This window comes from Anomaloglossus baeobatrachus, chromosome 9 (assembly GCF_048569485.1).
Source record: "Anomaloglossus baeobatrachus isolate aAnoBae1 chromosome 9, aAnoBae1.hap1, whole genome shotgun sequence".
NCBI lineage: Eukaryota > Metazoa > Chordata > Amphibia > Anura > Aromobatidae > Anomaloglossus > Anomaloglossus baeobatrachus.
In genome coordinates, this window is record NC_134361.1 from 176,441,670 (window position 1) to 176,463,703 (window position 22,034).

A 22,034-nucleotide genomic window follows, 5' to 3' on the forward strand; every position below is an offset into this window, starting at 1 on the left:
TGTTCCAGAGTTATCACCTCAAAGTGACACTGGTCAGAAATGTGTCCTGATCAGTACGGTCAAAATTGGCTCCGTCACTAAGGCCTCTTTCACACGTCAGTGAAAAACACACACGTTTTTCACTGACGTGTTAAAGGTGTGTATGTCCCTCCGTGTGCCGTAATTTTGGCACACGTGTGATCTCCATGTGGTATCTGTGATAATACACAAAGATCAGGTACTTATATTCACCTGTCCCCGTTGCTGATGTCTCCGGCCGCCACTGTCTCCCCTCTGCAGCTGCTTCCGGGTCAGCTATGCAGTGAATATGCATGAGCATAATTAGCTGGCCTGGAAGCAGCAGACAGCAGCGGCTGGAGACAGCGTCGCTGGAGACAGGTGAGTTTTAAAAGCTTTTTATTTTAAATCTATGTGTTTTTCTGGTACGTGTTTCACAGATGACACCATAGTGTGGTCCGAAGCACATCAGTGATGCCAGAAAAAAACGGACTTGTCTCATTGCGTGTACGCCGCACGAAAACACATCAGTGAGAAAGCACTGATGTGTGAGCAGACTCATTGATTTTAATGAGTCTGCGTATGTCTGTGATTCTGGTATGTATAAAAACTGCAATATAAGTACCAGAATCACTGACGTGTGAAGGGGGCCTAAGGGGGTAAATGTGGCCTCAGTGTAAAAGCTGAAATTTTGCTTGAATGCTGGAACGTCTTGTAATTCTACTACAACCTTCAGTTTGATGCCATCACTCCATGCTTCCATTGAGTAGCGTCTGTCCCTTTTTTGGTTGCGATTGACCCGTCTAGGATCTAACGTTACCCCATTTCACAGTCACAAAATAAGCCATTTGCATATTATAGATAATTTCCAAAACCTTTATTACAAATGATTCATATTTTATACAGTCCTCAACAAGAACAATTTCAGATGTTTTTTAACTTTAACCACAGAAAAGATCGATCATACATTATCACGGTGTATTGCACATGGGCAGATTTGCTCCTTCAATCTATACATTGGCTATCCTTGATTTTCTATTGAAATCAAGATTAATTTGGATGTGACCAGACTGAACTGTTATGTCCCAACGGGGTAATGAGTTCCATTCCTTTTCAAGTCCTCCATTTATTTTTTTTCTTAACATTCAAACTATTTATTCCTCATGGATGTTAAAGAGTTTGGCTACTTCATTCAAGTCGGCATGATGCTCGCCATCCTTTATTATCTGAAAAGTCAATCAGAAAGACACACAATGAAGACAGATGAATGATCCAGTGTATATATTGTACTGTGTGCAATAAATAAGAGTATTCTGGTGGAGATTCACAGGGAGGTACATCTCATTTGAAAAAATACAAGTGCTGGCTGGTAAAGCGGAGTGGTGGGAATATGCAGGCCTACCACGAGGCAGAGAAGAGGCCAGAATAGGAGGATTTTTTGAGACATTTTAGGAGTGCAATAATTACCGTATATACTGGCGTATAAGACGACTTTTTACCCCCTTAAAATAATGGCTACAGTGGGGGTCGTCTTATATGCCGGATATACAGCATTATATCATATATGCGAGGATCGAGCTTTCAATTGCATCGGCATTGCAGGTGCCGATACAATTGAGAGCAATGATGAGAGAGTGAGCGGCGCGCTCTCTCTCTTATCATTCTCCCCGCTGTGACTGTCGGCGTTCTTCTGACAGCTCTGCAGCGAGCGCGGTGACGTCATCACTGCGCGCCTGCTGAGAGCTCAGCGAGCGACAGCAATGGACGATGCGCCGAGGAGACCGGATCAGCGGGGGAACGAGAAGTGAGCCGCCCCTCTACTGACACTGGGCTCCCCTGACTCACAGGCCGGCCACTACACAGCGGCACTAGTACACATAGGGGCCCGGCAGCCGCTCTGCGTCTATGTGTAGTGCTGCTGTGTAGTGGCCGAACTGTGAGTCAGGGGAGCCCAGTGTCAGTAGAGGGGCCCCTGACCTGGAGAGGCCACCAGCCATGTCTGAGCTGCAGGAGTGCTAGTCCTGACCTGCACAGCAGACGGAATCTCCATCCTGCAGGACCTGCGATGATGTCACGCCCATGTGACTGTGGGAGGAGACACAGGATGCCGGGCAGAAAGCAAGAGAACTGAATCCTGAAGGAGATTTGGACACATGACTGGTAATAAGAAAAGAGGGGACATGAGGGTGAGGGGGGCTGCAGGGTGAGGGGCATATGAGGGCTGCAGACTGACAGAAGCATGTGAAGGGGTGCAGAGTGTTTGAGAGGGGTAAGTTGGGGTACAGGCAGGGTGAGATATGTGAGCAGGGTGTGTGAGATATGGGGGTGTATTGTGTGTGATATGGGGGGTGCAGGCTGTATGGGAAGCAGGGTATGTGACATATGGGGGTGTAGTGTGTGAGATCTGGGGGATGCAGGCTGTATGGGAACCAGTGTGTGTGTGTGGGATATGGGGGGTGCAGGCCGTATGGGGAGCAGTGTGTGTGTGATATGGGGGGTGCAGGCTGTATGGGAAGCAGGGTATGTGACATATGGGGGTGTAGTGTGTGAGATCTGGGGGGTGCAGGCTGTATGGGAAGCAGTGTGTGTGTGTGTGTGTGTGTGTGTGATATGGGGGGTGCAGGCCGTATGGGGAGCAGTGTGTGTGTGATATGGGGGGTGCAGGCTGTATGGGAAGCAGGGTGTGAGAGATATGGGGGTGTAGGCTGTATGGGAAGCAGGGTGTGTGAGATATGGGGGTGTAGTGTGTGTGATATGGGGGTGCAGGCTGTATGGGGAGCAGGGTATGCGACATATGGGGGTGTAGTGAGGATTTTGAAGGCTTTTAAAGGGAAACTGTCATGCCAGCAAGACCTGTTACAATATCGCAGCTTACAGTTATGATCACCAGGCACTTGCTCTCTTGTTTGTTTTGCAAAGTTTTAGCTTTACCGTACATGTTTCAAACAACCTTATGTTTATAAGTGACAGTTTTGCTGCTATATACAGTACCTGCATGTCATATGCATTTGAATTAAAATTAACATGTTGCAATCAAAGCAGACTTTTTTTCATTTGGGAGCGGGGTAGTCTTATACAGTGAGTATATCCCAAATTCTATATTTTTAGGGCAGAAGTTGGGGGTCGTTTTATACACCCAGTCGTCTTATACGCCGGCATATACGGTATGCAGAATCGCATGTCCCTCGGCTTTCAGGCAGGAGGGCGGATAGATAGTGAAGGCTGTACTGAACCAGAGATCAGAAGAAAGGCTATGCTCATAAGGCTATGCTCATGAAGAGATTTTGGTGAGTTTTTGATGTTGCAGATTTTCTGCATCTATTAAGTATCTTGCATATTAAAGGGGTGGTTCACCCATATTTTTTATTGTCTAGTTCGATATTATATTGAGAAACAATGTTTCTCTCAAATACCTTCTGTTGGCAATAGTGCCTGTGAGAGGCGCTATTGCAGACCGCTCGCTGTTCCCCGCTCCAGTGACGTCATGTCAAGTTCCGCACACATCACATCCCTGCGGTCGGCTGCAGTCTTCCTGACTCACTGAGCTGTGGGCGGTGTTTCACCGCTATCACAGCACAGTGTGTCTCCTGCTTGCAGCGTTCTGCTGTGAGGGAGGAGGGAGCAGATGAGCTGTGACGAGCGGTGCACCACCGCTCACAGCTCAGTGAGTCAGGAAGACTGCAGCCGACCACAGGGATGTGACGTGTGCGGAACTTGACGTGACGTCACCGGAGCGGGGGAACAGCGGTATGCAATAGCGCCTCTCATGGGCACTATTGCCAACATAAGGTATTTGAGAGAAATATTGTTTCTCAATATAATATTGAACTAGACAAAAAATATGGGTGAACCACCCCTTTAATTATATTTTTTTCATTGCATTTTTGATGTTGTAGTTTATGTCTCTTTAGTATATGACATTTGAGCACAAGTCATGGGGTGGATGGTAAGCTAAAGAATTGCTTGTGGTCTGGTGATGGAAGCAGTTGATCTGCAAGTGTGCTGTGTGATGAAGCGAGATTGGCAGATATTTTTAGTGGGCTGGCTCAGTGGAGAAAAGTCTGGTCAGGGTCTGGCAAATGTCGCTTATTATTTACCCCTGAAATAGACTGGAGTGGGCAAAATAAACAAGGGTGAAGCAAAGTGAAGACTCAAGAAATAGCAACATAGAAAGACTGCCTATAGTATGGCAGATGGGTTGAATGTTGTTCTGAATGTCTCTTACAAAATGTTATGACCGTCGTTCCCGGATGGCAGGCAAAAGGGAAAAAAAAAAAGTCCAAATGCTTTCAGTCTTACCTTGCGTGCGATCGGCATGCGGTTGAAGACGTTCCACAGCACAATGCCGACCACCACATTATCTCGGAGGTAGAAGACGACTCCCTTTCCATAGGAATCTCCCTGCTGTGCTGGAGCGGGTAGCGAAGGAGCCGCCGCTGCGCTGTCACTCACTGCTGGTATCGCACCCTGATCATCACTCTCCGAGCGGATCCCAGTGCCTAGGTCATATATAGGGACAGTCTTGTAATATAATCAACTATGCACTCTAATACATACTAATGTATATAACCAGCAACAGATAAAAGTATTACAGAAAACAATGCCCTCAGCATCAGACAGGGGTGGGCTGGGGCAGAGGGCAAATAACTCCCCCGGGCCGGTCACTCCGCAGCGGATAAGGGCCACCTACTGCTTCAGCAAGTGCCGCACCGTGTTCCTGCCTGAGACGTGCCTACGCATCAGGCGTGCCTACGCATCAGGCGTGCCTACGCATCAGGCGTGCCTACGCATTAGGTGTGCCTACACAGCACGATGTTCATGGCCATGTCCTGTCATGTAAAGCACCTGAATGAAGGAGACTCCAGGCTGTTTTCTCTACAATCCAGGACCTATGTAGTGCTCAGTTCCTCTCCTCCCTCCACCTGTGCTGTGATAGGTAGATAGAAGGCAAGAACCTGTGCTTAGGTCCACGGTAAAAAGAAGGGAATTTTGTTTACTTACCGTAAATTCCTTTTCTTCTAGCTCCTATTGGGAGACCCAGACAATTGGGTGTATAGCTTCTGCCTCCGGAGGCCACACAAAGTATTACACTTTAAAAAGTGTAACCCCTCCCCTCTGCCTATACACCCTCCCGTGCATCACGGGCCCATCAGTTTTGGTGCCAAAGCAGGAAGGAGGAAACTTATAAATTGGTCTAAGGTAAATTCAATCCGAAGGATGTTCGGAGAACTGAAACCATGAACCAAAAGAACAATTCAACATGAACAACATGTGTACACAAAAGAACAACAGCCCGAAGGGAACAGGGGTGGGTGCTGGGTCTCCCAATAGGAGCTAGAAGAAAAGGAATTTACGGTAAGTAAACAAAATTCCCTTCTTCTTTGTCGCTCCATTGGGAGACCCAGACAATTGGGACGTCCAAAAGCAGTCCCTGGGTGGGTAAAGAATACCTCGATAAAAAGAGCCGAAAAACGGCCCCCTCTTACAGGTGGGCAACCGCCGCCTGAAGGACTCGCCTACCTAGGCTGGCATCTGCCGAAGCATAGGCATGCACCTGATAGTGTTTCGTGAAAGTGTGCAGACTAGACCAGGTAGCTGCCTGACACACCTGCTGAGCCGTAGCCTGGTGCCGCAATGCCCAGGACGCACCTACGGCTCTGGTAGAATGGGCTTTCAGCCCTGAAGGAATCGGAAGCCCAGACGAACGGTAGGCTTCAAGAATTGGTTCCTTGATCCACCGAGCCAAGGTTGACTTGGAAGCCTGCGACCCCTTACGCTGGCCAGCGACAAGGACAAAGAGCGCATCAGAACGGCGCAGGGGCGCCGTGCGAGAAATGTAGAGCCTGAGTGCTCTCACGAGATCTAACAAGTGCAAATCCTTTTCACATTGGTGAACTGGATGAGGGCAAAAAGAAGGTAAGGAGATATCCTGATTGAGATGAAAAGGGGATACCACCTTAGGGAGAAATTCCGGGACCGGACGCAGAACCACCTTATCCTGGTGAAACACTAGGAAGGGGGCTTTGCATGACAGTGCTGCTAGCTCAGACACTCTCCGAAGTGATGTGACTGCCACTAGGAAGGCCACCTTCTGCGAAAGGCGTGATAGAGAGACATCCCGCATCGGCTCGAAAGGTGGTTTCTGAAGAGCCGTTAGCACCCTGTTAAGATCCCAGGGTTCTAGCGGACGCTTGTAAGGTGGGACTATGTGGCAAACCCCCTGCAGGAACGTGTGGACCTGCGGAAGCCTGGCTAGACGCTTTTGAAAAAACACGGAAAGCGCCGATACTTGTCCCTTGAGAGAGCCGAGAGACAAACCCTTGTCCATTCCGGATTGAAGGAAAGAAAGAAAAGTGGGCAAGGCAAACGGCCAGGGAGTAAAACCCTGATCAGAGCACCAGGATAAGAAGATCCTCCAAGTCCTGTGGTAGATCTTGGCGGACGTTGGTTTCCTGGCCTGTCTCATAGTGGCAATGACCTCTTGAGATAACCCTGAGGACGCTAGGAGCCAGGACTCAATGGCCACACAGTCAGGTTGAGGGCCGCAGAATTCAGATGGAAAAATGGCCCTTGAGACAGCAAGTCTGGTCGGTCTGGGAGTGCCCACGGTTGACCCACCGTGAGGTGCCACAGATCCGGGTACCACGACCTCCTCGGCCAGTCTGGAGCGATGAGGATGGCGCGGCGGCAGTCGGACCTGATCTTGCGTAACACTCTGGGCAGCAGTGCCAGAGGAGGAAATACATAAGGCAGTCGAAACTGCGACCAATCCTAAACTAATGCGTCTGCCGCCAGAGCTCTGTGATCTTGAGACCGTGCCATGAATGCCGGGACTTTGTTGTTGTGCCGAGACGCCATTAGGTCGACGTACGGCGTTCCCCAGCGGCAACAGATCTCTTGAAACACGTCCGGGTGAAGAGACCATTCCCCTGCGTCCATGCCCTGGCGACTGAGAAAGTCTGCTTCCCAGTTTTCTACGCTCGGGATGTGAACTGCGGAGATGGTGGAGGCTGTGGCTTCCGCCCACAGCAGAATCCGCCGAACTTCTTGGAAGGCTTGACGACTGCGTGTGCCGCCCTGGTGGTTGATGTACGCAACCGCCGTGGCGTTGTCCGACTGTATTCGTATCTGCCTGCCCTCCAGCCACCGCTGGAACGCCTTTAGGGCTAGATACACTGCCCTTATCTCCAGAACATTGATCTGAAGGGAGGACTCTGTCGGAGTCCAGGTTCCCTGAGCCCTGTGGTGGAGGAAGACCGCTCCCCACCCTGACAGACTCGCGTCCGTCGTGACCACAGCCCAGGATGGGGGCAGGAAGGATTTTCCCTTCGACAAAGAAGTGGGAAGAAGCCACCACTGAAGAGAGGTTTTGGCTGCCCGTGAAAGGGAGACGTTCCTGTCTAGGGACGTCGACCTCCTGTCCCATTTGCGGAGAATGTCCCATTGAAGTGGACGCAGATGAAACTGCGCAAAGGGAACTGCCTCCATTGCTGCCACCATCTTCCCTAGGAAGTGCATGAGGCGCCTCTGTGACCGCATTAATCTCAGACAGACAAGCTGAGATAGCTTGGAGTGCCCACACGGCTGCGAATGCCGGAGCAAAAGACGCGCCTATGGCTTCATAGATGGATTTCATCAGGAGCTCTAATTGCCTGTCAGTGGCATCCTTGAGCGATGAACCATCTGCCACTGATACTACGGATCTAGCCGCCAGTCTAGAGACTGGAGGATCCACCTTGGGACACTGAGCCCAACCCTTAACTACGTCAGGGGGGGGAAGGGGTAACGTGTGTCATTAAGGCGCTTAGTAAAGCGCTTGTCCGGAAATGCTCGGTGCTTCTGGACAGCATCTCTGAAGTTAGAGTGATCGAAAAACGCACTCCGTGTACGTTTGGGAAACCTAAACTGGTGTTTCTCCTGCTGTGAAGCAGACTCCTCTATAGGTGGAGTTGGAGGAGAAAGTTCTAGCACCTGGTTGATGGACGCTATAAGATCATTTACTATGGCGTCCCCTTCAGGTGTATCAATATTGAGAGCAACGTCAGGGTCAGAGCCCTGAGTTGCGACCTCCGCTTCATCCTCCAGAGAGTCCTCATGCTGAGACCCTGAGCAGCGTGATGAAGTTGAGGAAGGTTCCCAGCGAGCCCGCTTAGCCGGTCTGGGACTGCGGTCCGTGTCGGAGTCCTCACCGTGGGACCTAGGTGTCACCCCAGGAGCACTTTGCTGCGCCGACCGAGGGGGGCCTGGGGGCGATGAGCTCACAGTGCCCTGGGCCTGTGTTACCGGTCTGGACTGCAAGGCTTCTAGTATCTTAGCAGACCATCTGTCCATAGACTGAGCCATGGATTGTGAAAGCGACTCAGAGTTTCTCAGCCAAAACTGCAAACTCTGTCCCTGCCACCTGGACAGTGGAAGCCGGTGGTTCTACCTGAGCCGAGGGTCCCACCAGTGCCTGAGGCTCCGGCTGAGTGAGTGCCACAGGGGCCGAACATTGCACACAATGAGGGTAGGTGGAACCTGCAGGTAACATAGCCGCACAAGAGGTACAGGTTGCAAAATAAGCCTGTGCCTTGGCACCCTTGCTCTTTGCGGACGACATGCTGTTGTCTCCTCTTAGAGTAATCAGTGAGGGTATATAGCCAAAAGCAATAATGCGGCCGAACAGAGAAAATGTATACAATATATCTATATATATATACACTTCGGCACCCAAGGGGGCCAGCACCTGGTAACCGGTGCGGCTTACCGACCGCCCAAAGCGGTTGTGTGTCCACCAGATTCCCTGCCTGGGCCTCCCAGAGCTGTGGAGCTCGTTCTGAAGTCCTCCACCGGCAGAAGTGATTATAACAATGGCTGCCAGCGTTCTTAGGAGAGGAGGGAGCCGTGGGCGTGACTAATAAAGTGCGGGAATCTGGTGCCCCACAGTGCTCAGTGAGGGGGGAGGAGGATACCTAAGTATGCTCCAGCCCTCACTGCCGACGTCCAGTCGAGCATCCCGCCCTTACCCCTGACTGGCAGGCCCGGGGGCGGGAGTTATGGTACTAGGCCGCAGAAGCCGGGGACTAAATTTAATAACGCGGCCGGCAAACAGGCGCGGTCGGCGCGGTAGTCCCGGCGTCACAAAAAACACAGCAGCCGCTGCAGCGTCTGTTACACAGGCGCTCCATGCGCCGTCCCCAAGGGGACACAGAGTACCTCTTAGAAGCAGGGCCTGTCCCTGATGATACCCAGTCTCCTGTCCGTCAGATTCCCCCAGGGGCTGCGGAGGGAGCCCGGTCCCAGTGCATGGTGACCGGTTAGGATCCCACTTCTCCCAGAGCCTCTAAGGGATGGGGAAGGAAAACGGCATGTGGCTCCAGCCTTTGTACCCGCAATGGGTACCTCAACCTTAACAGCACCGCCGACCTTAGTGGGGTGAGAAGGGAGCATGCCGGGGGCCCTGTGGGGGGCCCTCTTTTCTTCCATCCGATAAATCAGCAGCTGCTGCTGAATAAAATGTGGAGCTTGCGTGAATGTGTGCCTCCTTCAACACAAAGCATAAAAACTGATGGGCCCGTGATGCACGGGAGGGTGTATAGGCAGAGTGGAGGGGTTACACTTTTTAAAGTGTAATACTTTGTGTGGCCTCCGGAGGCAGAAGCTATACACCCAATTGTCTGGGTCTCCCAATGGAGCGACAAAGAAAAATAAATACTGGAAAACCCCTTTAATAGCATGCAGAGGTTAATCTGGATGCTTTTTACTGATACCATTTTGGGGTATATATAATGTTTGCAATAACCAAAAAAACTAATTCTGGTGTTTTGATTATTTTCTCGTTACGCCGTTTACTGATCAGATTAATTCACTTTATATGTTGACAGATCGGGCATTTCTGAACATGGCGATACCAAATATATGTATATTTTTTATTATCGTTTTATGTTTAATGAGGCAGATTTGAACATTTATATTTACATTTTTTTTTTAAACTTTTTTTGTTTAAACTTTATTGTTTTCACTACTCTTCTTAGGGGACTTAAAGCTGCGATCATCCGATCCCTTGTTCTGTAAAGAACATCAGTATCGCTATACACAGCAGAAATCTCGATCTCCTATGGATGTCGCTCACAGCCGGCGTTCACAGGAAGATTGTGATAACAGACAGAGGGGTCATAAGCTGTCATGACAAACCCATTCACACCTTGTGATCATGTGACAGGGCCGCCATTAGTGGTGGGATTAGTGACACGATTCCTGGCAGTGTGTGTTAAGGTGGCTTTACACACTACAACATTGCAAACGACATCGCTGTAACGTCACCGGTTTTGTGACGTAATAGCGACCTCCCCAGCGACATTGCAGTGTGTGAAACACATCAGCGACCTGGCCCCTGCTGTGAAGTTGCTGATCGCTACAAATCATTCAGGACCATTCTTAGGTCCTTTGTTTCCTGCTGTGCAGCATGATCGCTAGAAAGTCTCAGTGTGTAAAGGGGACTTAAAACACTGGAAACGAGTGATGTGTCACAATATCTGTCAATCACTATTCTCTGTCAGTCGGTCTCTCCCTCTCGGTTTCTATTCTCTCTCTGTTGGTCCGTCACTATCTCTGTCCCTCTCTCACAGTCTGTCGGTCATTTTCCTCTCCTCTCTCATACTCACCGATCCCCGGCGCTGCACGGCACTCACACTGCTGCGGCGGCTTTTACTATTTTGAAAAAGCCGGCCGCTCATTAAACAATTTCGTATTCCCTACTTTCCCCACCCACAGGCGCCTATGATTGGTTGCAGTGAGACACGCCCCCACGCTGAGTGACAGGTGTCTCACTGCACCCAATCACAGCAGCCGGTGGGCGTGTCTATACAGTGCAGTGAAATAAATAATTAAATAATTAAAAAAAAACGGCGTGCGGTCCCCCCCAATTTTAATACCAGCCAGATAAAGCCATACTGCTGAAAGCTGGTATTCTCAGGATGAGGAGCCCCACGTTATTGGAAGCCCCCCAGCCTAACAATATCAGTCAGCAGCCGCCCAGAATTGCCGCATACATTATATGCGACAGTTCTGGGACTGTACCCGGCTCTTCCCGATTTGCCCTGGTGCGTTGGCAAATCGGGGTAATAAGAAGTTATTGGCAGCCCATAGCTGCCAATAAGTTTTAGTGTCAAGGGAGGAATTTGCATTGAAGACTGCTAATGGAGTCCTCATTTGGGATATCCAGAGACGGCGCCGTATTGCCATATATCAGTGCCAATATATATATATCCATGTATATAAGACAAAGAACACAGACATGCTCTCTTTTCAGCCAGCATCACCCACTGAGCTCGTATATTACGATAGATCCAATTATACAGTAAGTAAGCATAAATAACCTTGAAACTAACGAAGGAGTGTGTTCACTCCCCAATTTCTCTCATCCCTCCTGCCCTCCCGTACATTCCTTTTGTGTGAACATTACTGATAAGAGTTTATAGCTTCACATTCTGGTTTCATCATCTTTAGTTAACTCCTTCATAATTATACAACTTTGAATTATACTATAGGTCTGTGCAATTGCTACACAGACAGACAGATAATTTTGCATCTACATCTACATTTTGATTTAGTTATATACACAGATATTCTTATTACGTTTGAACAAACAAGCTATAGCTCAGTGCCACCTCCACATTAGATTAATCATGTCAGGCGTCTCCCCGAGATACCTTCCATGATTAATCTGTAAATTACAGTAAATAAACACACACACACACACACACCTGAAAAAATCATTTATTAGAAATAAAAAACACAAACACATTCCCTCATCACCAATTTAATCAGCCCCAAAAAGCCCTCCATGTCCGGCGTAATCCACGGACCTCCAGCGTCGCTTCCAGCTGTGCTGCATGGAGGTGACAGGAGCAGCAGAAGACACCGCCGCTCCTGTCACCTCCACGCAGCAATTGAGGTGAGTAGCGCGATCTGCTGAGGTGTCACTGAGGTTATCCGCTGTCACTGGATCCAGCGTTGGATGCAGCGGTGGCCGCGGGTAACCTCAGTGACAGCTCAGCTGATCGCGCTACTCACCGCCGCTCCAGTCAGCTCCACGCAGCAACTGAGGTGAGTAGCGCGATCAGCTGAGCTGTCACTGAGGTTACCCGCGGCCACCGCTGCATCCACCGCTGGATCCAGTGACAGCGGGTAACCTCAGTGACAGCTCAGCTGATCGCGCGGCTGTCTTCATTAGCTGCGTGGAGGTGACAGGAGCGGCGGTGTCTTCTGTAGCTCCTGTCACCTGCATGCAGCAGAGCTGGATGCAACGCTGGAGGTCCGTGGATTACGCCGGACAAGGAGGGCTTTTTGGGGCTGATTAAATTGGTGATGAAGGAATGTGTTTGTGTTTTTTATTTCTAATAAATGATTTTTTCAGTTGTGTGTGTTTATTTACTGTAATTTACAGATTAATCATGGAAGGTTTCTTGGGGAGACGCCTGACATGATTAATCTAGGATTTAGTGGCAGCTATGGGCTGCCAATAACTCCTTATTACCCCGATTTGCCAACGCACCAGGGCAAATCGGGAAGAGCCGGGTACAGTCCCAGAACTGTCGCATCTAATGTATGCGTCAATTCTGGGCGGCTGCTGACTGATATTGTTAGGCGGGGGGGCTCACCATAACGTGGGGCTGCACAGTATAGACACGCCCACCGGCTGCTGTGATTGGGTGCAGTGAGACACCTGTCACTCAGCGTGGGGGCGTGTCTCACTGCAAGCAATCATAGGCGCCTGTGGGCAGGGAAAGTAGGGAATACGAAATTGTTTAATGAGCGGCCGGCTTTTTCAAAATAGTAAAAGCCGCCGCAGCAGTGTGAATGTCGTGCAGTGCCACGCCAGAGATCGGGGATCGGTGAGTATGAGAGAGGGGGGGAAACTGACCGACAGACTGTGAGAGAGGGACAGAGATAGTGACGGACCGACAGAGAGAGAATAGAGACCGAGAGGGAGAGACCGACTGACAGAGAATAGTGATTGACAGATATTGTGACACATCACTCGTTTCCAGTGTTTGACAAGCTAGGTCGTTCTGCAGGTCCGGATCGCTGTTGCGTCGTTGGCCAGGTTTGCCTGTTTGAGAGCTCACCAGAGACTTTGTAGCGATCCCGGCCAGGTTGGGATCGCTGGTGGGATCGCTGAAAGTCTCAGTGTGTAAAGGGGCCTTTAAATGTCAGAGACTGATAATGACACGAACGAGAGTCTAAAATGCATTTTTTGGGATTGTTTTGCATGTGTTTTTAATACCTTCTTTGCTTTGTCGAACGATTTGTGATTTTTAATATGATCTAAGAAGTCTGAATGGCAGATTCCCCTCTTTCCTATGGATGAATCTCATACGGACGAGCACGGTTTAGTTTGCGCACAGCTTCCTGGATGGGTGAACTGATATTTTTTTTTTTTTTTTTTTTACTTTAATACTTGGAACCCATCCATACAATGTAAAATGCAATGTATCAACCAGAACTTGTCCTACAGAAAAAAAGCAAGCCCTCATGTGGCTAAGATGATGGCAGAAAAAAAAAAAAGTTATGGCTATTGGAAGGGGAAGAAAAAAAATTAAAAATGTAAAACCAAAAATTGGCTGCGAAGGTGAAAAGTTCTAGATTCACTATTTTGTGTTTATATTTTGACTCCTTACCGCTTTCCTCGGCCGCTCTTTTCGGGGTGTCTTTCTCTGTTGCTTTGGCAAACACTCCAACTGTAGGAAGCGCACTGTCCACAATGCCAATGGCTTCATAGCCAACTTCAGGGCCCAGGTCGCTCCTGAACGAGGACAATATTGTAAATCTCAAGATTGTTTTTTACTAAAATATTCAATAAAATGTAATGTTTTTTGGGTAAGGAAGCAGTCTGAAAATGATCTATGAGACCACATCGCTCACGCTAATGTTCCCTATAAATACAGGGCTTTACAGGCTGGATTGGCGCTGTTTATGGTAATCATACAAAATGTTTTAGCAGTACTTAAAGAGGTTGTCCACTACTTTTATATTGATGGCCTATCCTTAGGATTAGTCATCAATGTCTGATCGGCCGGGGTCCGGCATTTTGCACCACCACCGATCAACTGTTTTCGGTCCTGGCGGCGGCAGCAAGCGGCTGGCAATGCACAGTTCCCCGAGCTGCCCCGTCTTCTGATAGCAGCCATGGTCGGGTGCCGCCCATCCTCCTCCTATTTAGATCAATTGCAGGTGGATGTGCAGGACACGGCCATGGCCACTGAGAGGCATCAACCGGCTGCATTGTAAATGGCCAGTGTGTTTTGCAGAAGCGTTGGTACTCTGCAATGTGAAGTTGGTTGGGACCTGTGGTTCCACGGATTGCATTACATGCAGAGTCATGGAGGTGTGCTGGGAACGGTGTGTGAAGCTGGTTAAACACTCCTTACCACCTGTGGGTGTGTTTCCAAGGGTTAAAGCAATCCTGTATTTCTGAGACTGGGTCAGTGTGTGTGTGCTGCAGAGGGTGAGAGGAGAAGCAGGATGTTTGCTCTGCTAAAGAGACGCTTCTGGAGAAGGTATGGGCTGGAAAGTCCATGTATAAAGCCTGGCCGGAGCCAGGGGGAATTCTACCAGGGTCCTGGAAGGACACGGCCCTGCTGCAGCACATGGTGAGGCGATGTGGGGAGTGTGCTGCGACTCCTAAATAGATATCCGCAGGAGAAGGGGGTTAGGAGCTGACTGGGTGTCAGCAAGTGAAGACTGCCATATTTGTCTATGCTCAGATACAGCTGAGAGGTCAGTGAGTAAAGGCTGTGATGCTGGAACTGGGACGCGGTGTGTATGAAGCCTTGCAGATATACTCAGTATTGGAACAGACTGGGGAGAGTGGCATGTTCCTGTAATCGTGTTGAAATGAACTATAACAGCGACTAATGACGTGCTTGAATAAACCGCATGGACTGTTTAAGTGACAAAGTGCTCCTGTGTCCCTCAATCCCGCTGCCAGACATGTGGCCCAATACATTTGGGGCACAGGTTATCACACCACTATCAGAAAACGGGGCAGATCCGGAACGGAGCATTTCCAGCCTCCACCAGAACCGAGAGCAGCTGATTGTCGGAGGAGCGGGGTGTTGGCCCTCGACCGATCAGACATTGGTGACCTACCCTAAGCATAAACCATCAGTGTAGAAGTAAAGTACAACATCTCTAAGTAGATCATCCAAAAGTCATTAAGAAAATGTAACATAAATAGTAACAAAAAAAAATATGCCCCATCACTGTGGTCTCCCACCAGTTATCTTCCCCTGAACACATTTCCTCCGTGCTGCTCACCAGAACATGGATTGATGCCAGTAAGGTTTAGCAGCTCCGGTCATGTTTTCTCCTGCAAGACGTCCGCTCACTACCGCATGATCGTGGTGCTCCACTCTCCTCCTGCCGAGCTTTATGTCATAGAAGCAGGCAGCGTCCCCGGCCTATAAAATATATAGAAACAAAGCCCACCGTAAACTAGCAAGGAAATCGATGTGCATAATACCACAGCGCTACGACTAACAAAGGGCCCATCGTAATCTCTTTTTAATAAGGAATTGGAGGATCTCTTTGATCTGTTTTGGGCTATGTTCACATCATGTTTGGGTAACAGGTTTGCAACTATCTGAAGCCCTGAAAAAAAAAAAAAAAAAAAAGGAATTTGGACAGAACTCCCGATGGCAGCCATCACTAAGAAACATTCAAGTTGTGTACATCCAGCCTCCATTTCGGCAGTATCTGCCTTTTTCGGGTGGGCAGTAAAGCATAGTCGATCATGATTTTGTGCCCGCCTTAAATTTAACATCCTGTTCAGATTTACCAACTTCTGCTTAAGAAGCGAACCAATGATGTACGTGATGTGACAAATCAAGGATAGGTTGTTCGGTGTGCATTGCTCTCAACAGCAACTGCTGAGAATGATGATCTTTTGGAGAGATGAGAAGATCATTTCACCCAACGAACGAGCGTTTTGATCATTCATCAAGTGAGCAACAGCCTTTTTAAACCACAGGATTATCACAAAACGATAATCCCTAGGAACGCTCATTTCACGAACACCATGCAATGTAAATGCATCTTAGCTACTTTCCAATCGCCCAAAGACTTAACCTTTTCCTATCCTGAGTCCCTCCGGTGGGGGGGACATTCCAAAAAAGAGAATTTTGTTTACTTACCGTAAATTCTTTTTCTTATAGTTCCGTATTGGGAGACCCAGACCATGGGTGTTTAGCTTCTGCCTCCGGAGGATACACAAAGTACTACACTAAAAAGTGTAGCTCCTCCCTCTGAGCTTATACACCCCCTGGTGAGCAGACCCAGCCAGTTTAGTGCAAAGCTGAAGGAGAATAGCCACCCACAAGTAGAACAGAGCAAGAGCCGGAACAACCGGAGACTCTGTCCACGACAACAGCCGGTGAGAACACGCGGAACAAGAAAAAATTGCCAACAGGCAACAGGGAGGGTGCTGGGTCTCCCAATACGGAACTATAAGAATAAGAATTTACGGTAAGTAAACAAAATTCTCTTTTTCTTTATCGTTCCTTTGGGAGACCCAGACCATGGGACGTTCCAAAGCAGTCCCTGGGTGGGAAATAAACCGAACAAAGTAAGAAGTAGGCAGAACCTAACTTCACAAATGGGCGACAGCCGCCTGAAGGATGAGTCTGCCCAAGCTCGCATCTGCCGAAGCATGAGCATGCACTTGGTAGTGCTTCGAAAAGGTATGCAGGCTAGTCCAAGTGGCAGCCTGACAGACTTGTTGAGCCGTAGCCTGGTGCCTAAAAGCCCAAGAGGCACCGACAGCTATGGTCGAATGTGCCTTGATCCCCGGCGGGGGAGGCACCTGAGTACTCTGGTAGGCGTCCGAAATGGTCGATCTAATCCAACGGGCTAAGGTCGGCTTAGAAGCAGAGAGACCCTTGCGCCGACCTGTGGTTAGCACAAAAAGAGAAGTGCACCGCCTAAGTGCAGCGGTGCGAGACATATAGATCCGGAGAGCACGCACCAGATCCAGAGTATGCAGCGCTTTTTCAAAGCGATGAACAGGAGCCGGACAAAAGGAAGGTAGGGTAATTTCCTGGTTAAGGTGGAAAGGAGAGACCACCTTAGGAAGAAAGTCCGGAGTCGGACGGAGAACCACCTTGTCTTGATGAAAAACCAAAAAAGGTGACTCCGAAGAGAGTGCAGCCAAATCAGAGACTCTCCTGAGGGAAGTAATGGCCACCAGAAAGGCCACTTTCTGTGAAAGACGATACAAGGAAACTTCCCTAAGAGGCTCAAAGGAGGGTTTCTGCAAAACCGTGAGAACCAAATTAAGGTCCCAGGGATCCAAGGGCCGCCGGTAAGGCGGAATGATGTGAGACGCGCCCTGCATGAAGGTGCAGACCTGAGCCAGCCGAGCGAGACGCCGCTGGAACAGAACAGACAGAGCTGAGACTTGTCCCTTGAGAGAGTTGAGGGACAGACCTAGCTGCAGACCGGACTGTAGAAAATACAGAAGGGTCGGCAAGGAGAAAGGCCAAGGAGGATGGTCGGTAGAGCGACACCAGGATAGGAAAATTCTCCAAGTCCTGTGATAGATCTTAGCGGAGGAAGACTTACGGGCCCGAGTCATAGTGGAGATGACTTCAGGAGGAATACCAGAAGCCGGCAAAATCCAGGACTCAAGAGCCACACCGTCAATTTGAGAGCCGCAGAATTCAGGCGGAAAAACGGACCTTGCGAGAGAAGGTCTGGACGGTCCGGGAGATGCCACGGCATCTCTACGGGCAGATGGAGCAGGTCTGGATACCAAGCTCGCCTGGGCCAGTCCGGTGCAATGAGGATGACTCGACGGCCCTCCATTCTGATCTTGCGCAGGACTCTGGGCAAGAGAGCTAGAGGGGGAAACACGTAGGACAGACGAAACTGGGACCAGTCTTGAACCAGAGCGTCCGCGGCGAATGCCTGAGGATCGTGGGAGCGCGCCACGTAAACAGGAACTTTGTTGTTGTGACGGGATGCCATTAGGTCCACGTCCAGAGTGCCCCATTTGCGGAAGATTGACTGAAACACTGCCGGGTGCAGGGACCACTCGCCACCGTCCACGGTTTGACGGCTGAGATAATCTGCCTCCCAGTTTTCCACGCCTGGGATGTGGACTGCGGATATGGTGGACTTGGAGTCCTCCACCCATTGAAGGATGCGTTGTACCTCCAACATTGCCAGGCGGCTGCGTGTCCCGCCTTGGTGATTGATGTAGGCAACCGCTGTCGCGTTGTCTGACTGGACTCGAATGTGCTTGCCCGCCAACAGGTGGTGAAAAGCTAGAAGAGCTAGAAGCACGGCTCTGGTTTCCAGCACATTGATTGAAAGGACTGACTCGGACGGAGTCCAAGTGCCCTGCGCTCTGTGGTGGAGACATACCGCTCCCCAGCCGGATAGACTGGCATCCGTGGTGAGGATCACCCAGGACGAGTCCAGGAAGGAGCGCCCCTGGGACAGAGAGAGGGGCCGAAGCCACCACTGAAGAGAGCTCCTGGTCTGTGGCGACAGAGCGACCAGCCTGTGTAAGGAGGAAGGCCGCTTGTCCCAACAGCGAAGAATGTCCAGCTGCAGGGGGCGCAGATGGAACTGGGCAAAGGGGACAGCTTCCATTGACGCCACCATTTGACCCAGCACCTGCATCAGACGCCTGAGGGTATAACGGCGGGGCCTCAGCAGAGAGCGCACTGCCAGTTGGAGGGACTGCTGTTTGACTAAAGGCAACTTCACAAGTGCCGGCAAAGTCTCGAACTGCATCCCTAGGTACGTGAGACTCTGGGTCGGAGTCAGTGTGGATTTGGGAAGATTGACCAGCCACCCGAATTGGGCTAGAGTGGCGAGAGTGAGCGAGACACTCCGCTGACAGTCTGCGCTGGATGAAGCCTTGACTAGAAGGTCGTCCAGGTAAGGAATCACTGCCAACCCCTGTAGGTGCAGAACCGCAATCACTGCAGCCATGACCTTGGTGAATACCCGAGGGGCTGTGGCCAACCCGAAGGGGAGAGCCACAAATTGGAAATGATCTTCTCCGATTGCAAAACGTAACCAACGCTGGTGTGAGACTGCAATTGGCACATGCAGATAGGCATCTCTGATGTCGATGGACGCCAGGAAATCCCCTTGGGTCATTGAGGCAATGACTGATCGCAGAGACTCCATGCGAAAGTGCCGCACCTGAACATGCTTGTTGAGAAGCTTGAGATCCAGGATGGGCCGGAAAGTACCGTCCTTTTTGGGGACTAGGAAGAGATTTGAGCAGAAACCTCTGAACCGTTCCCGGGCGGGCACCGGTACAATTACTCCGTTGGCCTGCAAGGATGCCACGGCCTGTGAGAAGGCGGCGGCCTTGGAGCAGGGGGGGGGGGGTTGAGAGAAAAAATCTGTTTGGCGGACTGGAAGAAAATTCTATCCTGTAGCCGTGGGAGATGATATCTCTCACCCACTGATCGGAGACGTGTTGAAACCAAGCGTCGCCAAAGTGGGTGAGCCTGCCACCAACCAAGGACGTTGCTGGAGCGGGCAGATAGTCACGAGGAGGCTGCCTTAGTGGCAGCACCTCCTGCCGTCTTCTGTGGACGCGCTTTTGGGCGCCAGTTGGATTTCTGGTCCTTGGCTGAGTTAGTGGACGAGGCCAAAGGCTTAGAGGACGACCAGTTGGAGGAACGAAAGGAGCGAAACCTCGACTGATTCCTACCCTGGACAGGTTTCCTGGTCTTGGTTTGTGGCATGGAAGTACTCTTCCCGCCAGTAGCTTCCTTAATAATTTCATCCAGCTGTTCTCCGAACAGCCGGGACCCAACAAAAGGGAGCCCAGGAAGGTACTTCTTAGAAAAAGCATCTGCCTTCCACTCTCGAAGCCACAAGATCCTGCGGATAGCGAGGGAATTAGCCGAAGCCACCGCAGTGCGGTGAGAAGCCTCCAGCATGGCAGACATGGCATAGGATGAAAAAGCTGAAGCTTGGGAAGTCAAGGCAACCATTTCGGGCATAGATTCCCTGGAGAGGGAATGCATCTCCTCTAGAGAAGCAGATATGGCTTTGAGAGCCCACACTGCTGCAAAAGTCGGGGAAAACGAGGACCCCGCCACTTCATATACGTATTTGGCAAGAAGGTCAATCTGGCGGTCAGTGGAATCCTTAAGGGAGGTGCCATCAGCCACCGGAACAACAGTCCGGGCTGAGAGCCTAGACACCGGGGGGTCTACCTTTGGGGACTGAGCCCACTCCTTGACCACCTCAGGTGGAAAGGGAAAACGGTCATCAGAACCGCGCTTTGGGAAGCGTTTGTCAGGGCTTGGACACAGCGGCCTGAAAACTGGAGTGGTTAAAGAACACACTCTTTGCCCTCTTAGGCGAGGTAAACTGGTGCTTTTCTGCCAGAGAGGGTTGCTCCTCTGATACTGGCGGATTAAGATCCAGAACAGAATTAATGGAAGCAATCAAGTCACTAAGATCTGAGTCACTTTCGGACAGATCAATGGGGTACATGGAGTTAGCCTCCGAGCCCCCTGTAAAGGCATCCTCCTCATCCTGCGAGTCCGCTCTTGAATCAGAGCCGCGGGAGGAGGAGGGAGAGGGAACCCTACGTCTCTTCTTAGGAGGACGGGGTCTGGGACCTGATGATGAATCCTTTGTGAGCTCCGGTCCTGAGAGAGCCCTAGCAGCAGAGGCACCCTGTGAGGGGGGCTGATGCATATTCAGCAAAGTCCTGGACAGAAGTCCCATGGACTCAGCAAAAGACTGGGAGATAGCCCTAGAAAAGGATTCTACCCAGGCCGGGGGCTCAGCCACAGGAGCAGGAGCAGCCTGAGAGACCACTGGGGGAGAGACTCCAGGCTGTGGCACCGCCAAGGTAGAGCAGGCATCACAATGTGGATAGGTGCTCGGTTCAGGCAGCAGGAGCTTACATGCAGCGCATACAGAGTAAAGCTTTGGAGCCTTGCTCCTCGTGTGAGACATGCTGCTGGAGTGGGGGCTCTGCCAGAGAATGAACCCCAGAGAGTATATACAGAGGTCCACAACCAGAGCCGGTTGTGGCTTACCAGACCGCTGTGCTGTGCAGAGCGGTGTTGTGTGCCCTCCAGATCCCGAAGCCCGGACCCCCAAACACAGCACCTCAGCAGGGATGCAGAACGCAGACCAACGCTGAGAGAACTCTGAGAAAATGGCCGCCGGAGTGAAGAGAGGGGGCGGGACTTGCATGAAGAGCGGGATCTGGAGAGCCATAGAGACCTACAGGGGAGGAGACACGCACAGCAGTGGGGAGTGTCCCTCCCCTGTGCAGAACGGCCGCCGGGAGGAGCCGCGCTGTCCCTCTGCATGAGTGACATGCGAGGGCAGTGAAACGAAACTAGGCCTCCGGCGAAGCCGGGGCCTAAATTTGAGCGGCGAGGCCGACGCGCAGGCACCATCGGTGCGGTTCTCAGGCGACAGCTAGAGAACCCGCCGGAAATGTCAGAAAATACAATAAGCACACTCTCCCCCAACAATAAAGCACAGGGACCCCCAAATATAAACGTCTCAGGTACTTAGCTGCTGAGACGCAGGGCCATGTCCCTGGGGATGAGTGCTCTGGTCCAGCAGGGTCCTGAAGGGCTGCGGATGGAGACCGGTCTCCTGCCAGGCATGGAGACCGTGCTGGCTCCCACTTCAAGCCAGAGCCCAGGAGGGATGGTGAAGGAGCACGGCATGTAAGGCTCCAGCCTAGGAAATCAACCTTACAACACCGCCGACACAGTGGGGTGAGAAGGGACATGCCGGGGGTCCAGACGTGGACCCACAGTTCTTCAAACTCATTCCAAAAGGGAAAAATCATATGAGAATGCATGTGTGGATGTATGCCTCCTGAACACAAAGCGATAAACTGGCTGGGTCTGCTCACCAGGGGGTGTATAAGCTCAGAGGGAGGAGCTACACTTTTTAGTGTAGTACTTTGTGTGTCCTCCGGAGGCAGAAGCTGAACACCCATGGTCTGGGTCTCCCAAAGGAACGATAAAGAAAATTCTGTTACGCTC

General features: G+C 50.7%; 1 protein-coding gene across 2 annotated transcripts in view; it reads right to left on the reverse strand.

Annotated features, from left to right (window-relative positions):
- Window positions 1-852: 852 nt before the first annotated feature.
- Window positions 853-22,034, reverse strand: part of AIFM1 (apoptosis inducing factor mitochondria associated 1) — an 84,245-nt gene continuing 63,063 nt past the window's right edge. For both annotated transcript variants that reach the window (XM_075322810.1, XM_075322809.1), the window contains exons 15-18: window positions 15,298-15,440; window positions 13,659-13,783; window positions 4,297-4,496; window positions 853-1,223 (exon numbers count right to left, since the gene is read on the reverse strand). In XM_075322810.1, the coding sequence (XP_075178925.1) occupies window positions 1,152-1,223; window positions 4,297-4,496; window positions 13,659-13,783; window positions 15,298-15,440 (540 nt within the window). In that variant the 3' untranslated portion in view covers window positions 853-1,151. The remainder of the gene's footprint in view (window positions 1,224-4,296; window positions 4,497-13,658; window positions 13,784-15,297; window positions 15,441-22,034) is intronic.